Source organism: Ochotona princeps, chromosome 8 (genome assembly GCF_030435755.1).
Source record: "Ochotona princeps isolate mOchPri1 chromosome 8, mOchPri1.hap1, whole genome shotgun sequence".
NCBI classification, from domain to species: domain Eukaryota; kingdom Metazoa; phylum Chordata; class Mammalia; order Lagomorpha; family Ochotonidae; genus Ochotona; species Ochotona princeps.
Window position 1 is genome coordinate 8,681,171 of NC_080839.1, and position 6,000 is coordinate 8,687,170.

At 44.0% G+C, this 6,000-nt stretch overlaps 1 protein-coding gene across 1 annotated transcript in view; it reads right to left on the reverse strand.

Annotated features, from left to right (window-relative positions):
• NPAS2 (neuronal PAS domain protein 2) overlaps positions 1-5,567 on the reverse strand; it is a 90,999-nt gene extending 85,432 nt beyond the window's left edge. The window contains exon 1 of the mRNA XM_058667508.1: positions 5,517-5,567. Coding sequence (XP_058523491.1) covers positions 5,517-5,548 — 32 coding nt within the window. The 5' untranslated portion in view covers positions 5,549-5,567. The remainder of the gene's footprint in view (positions 1-5,516) is intronic.
• Positions 5,568-6,000: the final 433 nt, after the last annotated feature.

A 6,000-nucleotide genomic window follows, 5' to 3' on the forward strand; every position in this document is an offset into this window, starting at 1 on the left:
CCCCCAGGTGCTCTTACATGGCTGCATTTCATGGCCACAAGAACCCCATGGGAAGGTGCATTTTACTGCCCTCCCATTTTACAGAAGAAAAAAATGAGGTGACGAGAGGCTTCATACTATACCAGAGAACAGGCAGGAATCAAACTGTGACTGATTCTTCGCCTGTGTAACTTCCTGCTATACCACATGGCTCTCTGGGTGAACACACACATACACACAGAGTCCACAACACTACATCAAGTCAGGATTCACAGACCTACTTAAGACTGGAGCACAAAATGGCAATAACTCTGAACTTCCTCATCTGGGGTTTCCAAGTTTCTTTCTTTTTTTTTTTTTTTTTTTTTTTCGATTTTATTTGGATGATGTTTGAGAGGGATGCATGCCCATGTGAACCACTGACCAGAGTGGAAAGGGTCAAGGAGTCCGAACATCATGCTTTGGCATCTTCTCTTAAGAAAAACAGCATGCAGTCCTGAATACACAATAGGCATTCAATGAATACTCCCTGGATTTCCATGGAAAATGATGGAAGGAAATGGAACTGTGCCCTGGGTCAGAATCCTTGATCAACGAGCCAATACCCCATGCGTACCCTGAAGCGTTCAGTCTTGCCTCACACAGAGAGTGTTTTCTGGAGACAATGGCAGTTTTGATCTCAAGCTAAATATTTCTGATCTCATGAAAGGTGCCGTGTGAGTGGAGACCTGGGCCTTCAGGTGGGGCTGGGAGATGGCCTTCTCTGTTGTTGCTATAAAACCTGAATAATGAGATGTTCTAAAACAACTGTAATGTCAGGTTTGGGTTTGCTTTCTGTTCCTTTTTGTTTTTTAAAAATTTATTTATTTTTATTGAAAAGGCAAATCTATACAGAGAAGGAAATATAGAAAGATCTTCCACCCACTGGTTCACTCCCCATGTTGCCACAATGGTCAGAGCTGAGCTGATCTGAAGCCAGGAACCAGGAGCTTCCTTTGGGTCTTTCACATGGGTACAGGGCCCCAAGGCCTTCGGTCATCCTCTACTGCTTTCTAAGGCCACAAGCAGGGAGCTGAAAGGGAAATGGAGCAGCTAGAATATGAACCAGTACCCATATGGGATCCCAGTGCCTGTAAGGTGAGGAATCTACCCACTAGACTACTGCACCAGGCCTCTGCTTTCTGTTCTTTCCAGAGGTTACACCCATAACTCTTATGTTAGACCTTTTAATCATATCTTTTAATTTTTGGATACTTTTTTTAGCTTGGCCTAGCTCTGCTTCCAGCTTTTTGTTTGTTTCTTCGTGGTGGCAGGAAATATCTTCTAATTCTGAAATTCTTCTGCCTCATTCATTCTGTTTTTGAGACTCTCCATTGTATTTTTAATTTGCTCTACTGTGTTCTTCATTTCTGATATATCAGCCTTAATTTGATGTATTACTACTATTTCTTCTTTGAACTCTTGTTTGTACTTCTCATTGTTGACCAACAGCTTTGCAATGAGTTTTCTGAGTTCTTTGTCCCCCATTTTCTCAATGTCTTCCTCAGTTAACTCTGAGAATGGGCAAAGCTTTTGCTCCTTTGTTGGAGAGACTTCAGTAACATTCATAGTGTTTTTTTCTTGTCTTTTACCTTTTGTAATTGCCAATCTGTTTGACGACATCTCTATGGTCTGTTATGGGTGTTCCAGAAGGTGCAGAAAGAGAAGCTGGGATTAGAGGTGTATTCAATGAAATAATACAGGAAAACTTCCCTAAGCTGAGCAAAGAATTAGAAAATAATATACAGGAGGGCTACAGAATTCCCAACAGAGTTGACCAAAAACGGACTTCATCACGACACATGATAATCAAGCTCTCTTCAGTTGAACAAAAAGAAAAAATCCTTAAATGTGCACGAGAAAAAAAAAATCAAGTGTCATATAGGGGAACCCCAATTAAACTCACAGCTGACTTTTCAGAGGAAACGTTACAGGCCAGAAGAGACTGGAGTGACATATTCCAGATTCTAAAAGAGAAAAATTTTCAGCCCAGAATAATTTACCCTGCAAAGCTCTCCTTTGTCTTTGAAAATGAAATAAAATTCTTCCACAATAAAGAAAAACTTCAAGATTTTGTCTCATCTAAACCTGCCCTACAAATGATATTCAAGGAAGTTCCTATGAAAGAAAAAAAAAATAGCAACCATCAGAAACAAAGGCAAATGTGGAGAACATCCAACTAAAACGCTAACACAAGACCTAATTTAGAACAACACATCGCCAAAATGACAGGACCAAACTGTCCCTTATCTATAATAACGCTGAATGTAAATGGCTTAAACTCATCAATCAAACGCCATAAATTGGAGGATTGAATCAAAAAACAAAACCCAACTATCTACTTACAGGAGACGCATCTTACCAACAAAGATCAGAAAATATTGAAAGTGAAAGGATGGAAAAAGATATTTCAAGCAAATGGTAAGGAAAGGCAAGCAGGTGTAGCCATTCTTATATCAAATGACATAGCCTTTGATGTGAAGAGCATCAAAAGAGATAAAGAAGGATACCACATAATGATCAAAGGATACCTCCAGCAAGAAGAGATCAGCATAATAAATGTTTATGCTCCAAATGCCAAAGCATCTAGCTACGTGAAACAAATATTAATGGGATTAAAGGGAGAAATAGACTCCAATACGATCATAGTGGGGGACCTTAATACCCTATTAACACAAATGGACAGATCAGAGGTTACAAAGGTACCACAGCATGGTTGCTCTCTTGGCATAGACCTGAGTACTGCCAGTCATCCTAATGCTGCCTTTCATCTAAGAGCCAGAGTGGTGCAGGTTGTCAACCTTGCTAAGGAGGACAAGTTTGGGAGAATTTGTGCTTGTGACCAAAGCATAGGGGGTGAGGAATCCTTAACTATCTCATTTATTTCTAACAACTTTTATTTATTTATTTAGAGAAAGGGTACACCCATCTGGCTGGCTCATATCCCCAAACACCTGCATGTGGCCCCAGCTGGGCCAGGGCTGCTGCTGGAGCTGGGAATGCCCTCTGGGTCTCCCACATGGGCAGCAGGGTCCAACGACTTGAGCCACTACCTGCTGCTTCGCAGGGCACACATTAGGAGGAAGCTGAGGTCCGCAGCAGAGTTGGGAATCTAACCCAGGAGCTCACCAGGGAGATATGGACTCTTTAACCAGCACTGTCACTTCTGGTCTAATGCCTCCTCTGATCTCTAAGTATTTTTTTTTTATTTGTTGATCTCTGTGTATGACAGAGCCTAAATATGCATTTTTAAAATATCTTGATTTAGAGACAGGGCTAGAGATTATGGCAAGAGTTAAACTCCCATGACTTCCCAAGGGAAGTTGGAATTTAATTCTTAGTCCAGGCCTACCAGGGAGATTGAATTTATTCTTGCATAACGAGAACCTTTTTGTGGTCTGGGTGATAAGAACAGGGTCTGAGGTTAAGGAAGTTTGTAGATAACTTGTCAGTGGCTAAATTCTAAAGCCTTCTGATCTCTGGCAGCTAAATCGGCCTGTTGAGCCTTTGTTGTCTCATCTGTCTAATGGGAACAACAATGGCACATACCTCAAAGGAATGTGGAGGGGAGGATACAATGCATAGTGAGGTACTTAACTCAGTACTGTGGGTTATGCACTGGGGCATACAGGAGGCCTCCAATGAATGCTGGTGATGACTGCTGCCCTCTAATTAGCTCTACTATTGCAGTGACTCCTGTAAATGTATTACTGTAAGATATTGTATCTTTTCCCATACATCTAGGAAGGTGCTTCAAAAATCTCGTGCACATGGACTTCAAGGATAAGTTTGTTTTGTTGCAAAAACCTTGAAACCCAGGGATAGGTTGTTTTCGTTATTCACACGGTACACAAACTTGCTGAAAACCTGTCTTGAGATCAATATTTAAAGTGGGGGAGGATGGTAGGTACAGGTGTTAGGCCTGGAGGTTAAAGGGATGCGGGGAATATCCATTTGAGCCCTGACTCCGGCCATTTGCTAATGCAGATGCTGTGAGCTTCACATAATTGGGTTCTTGCTACTCCATGTGGGGGACCTGGATTGAGTTCCTAGCTCCCAGCTCTGGCTCGGACTAGCCCAAACCACTGCAAGCATTTGGGTTGTAAACAAGCAGAAGAAATTCTGTCTCTCAAAAAAAAATTTTTTTTAAAGAGATCTACTCAGCATATTTGCTGTGGTTGGAAACTGTGGTTCCCAAGGCCAAGGGAAGAGCCTGCTCCTTCAGCCTAGGCTGGGGAATTATTTGCTGTAGTTATCTGTTTGACTTGTTGGTGCAGGGATTTTCAAGTACATGGAAAAGCAGAGATAAGCATAAAACCAGATAAGAGTGGAGATGAATCCCAGGGCTGGCCTCCTAGCTTCCCAGCCCCCATCCCACACCAGCCTGGTTCCACGTGCATCACTGGTCAACTTCCAGGCCTGGCATCCTACTTCCTCTTCTAAGGGAAATGGGGCAATTTATAGCAGTGGAGAGCCCTGAAGCCACTGAGGTGGGTGACCTCAGAGGGCTCCATCATGGGCCATTGACAACCAGGCAGGGGGTCCTGTGAATGGCCATAAAGGCTGCTCCACTGTACCAAGAGCCCTGCCACAAGCAAGCAGTGACAGAGGTTGAGAGGGATATGACCAGAGGGAGAAGGCCCATCCCCTGGTGAGAGAGGGCCAGTCCATGTTGCTACAGGTCTAGTGCTGGGCCTGTCACCCTGTATTCTAATGACCTGTAGGGACCTCCCAGTTGGCTCCATTCACCTGTGTACCTGGGTCTTCCCACTCATCATTGCTTTCCCAAAGTTACTGTGTCAGGCAAATCATCCAAAATTTCTGATCTCTAGGCATACATGAACTTCAAGCTTCAGCCTTATCTTGTGCCTCTGCCTCCCCCCTAGCAGGGCATCTGTACACCTACAACAAGGGACAAACCACATATGGGATTGTAAGAGTTCCCACCTACCAGCTCTCAAGCTAGGCTTTCTCCCTGCAAGGCTGCTGTGGGGTCTCACAGTTACAGATGACGACATGGAGTTCATGTGTGTGAAAGTGCACAGTGCAGCGCTGGGCAGTCACTGTATGCTGGGTGTGGATTAACCATCACTTTCCACAGCTGGGAGGCTTCCCAACAATGGACCCACAGTTTGAACCCTGGCCAGCTGGTGGGGATGGCATCAGTTGCCTTTCCAAGCAGTGCCTGTCCTGCAAGATCAGCCACTCAAAGCCTCAGCTAGAGAGCTGGAGTTGGAAGGGCGCACAGATGGGCACGTTGAAAACAGACAGCACACAGCAAGCCTGAGCTGGTGAGTGGCGAAATGGAGGGGATGGCTCTAACATGTTTGCACAGAGCACCAGGACATTTCAAGGACAGAGTGTGCGGACACATCCCCCAGCTTGCTATCCCACTGGGGCTTTTGTCAGAGCTGAAGATGAGCCATGTTCAGCCAGGGTCAGTGAGACCCAGGTTGATTGCTGCTGCTGCCGTGGCCGCCACGGTAGCCCCTGCTTACCTCTTGGCTCTGTCTTTCTCATCTTCATCCATTAGATTTTCTCTGCAGTTTTTTTTCTGTAAAATAAATAAATAAATAAAAAGAGATCAGATCATTACTGTTTCTGGAACTTTCTGGTTGTTACCATTTTGGTCCTATCTAATCCAGTGTTCTCAAACACCATGGAGGCAGCAACCTTTTTTTTTTTTCAATGCTTGCAGCATTTGCCCTGGTAATCTCACACAGGTGAGTTAAACCTGGAAAATGTTTAAATGCACAAACATTCACCACACAAGGCATCATAGTGGTACAATCACTGAATGTCCAGCGGCTTCTAGAAATGAGAGAATGAGTGTGAACGAATGTGCTAATGATACTATGAATGAGGGTTTGGATCCACAGATCATCCTTGGAGAACCTCCATTGAGCACCTGTTACATGAAGCAGCATCTGCTTTTCTCATGCCTGCAAAAGCATGAGAAAGCCCCTCCTGGTGGATACTTGG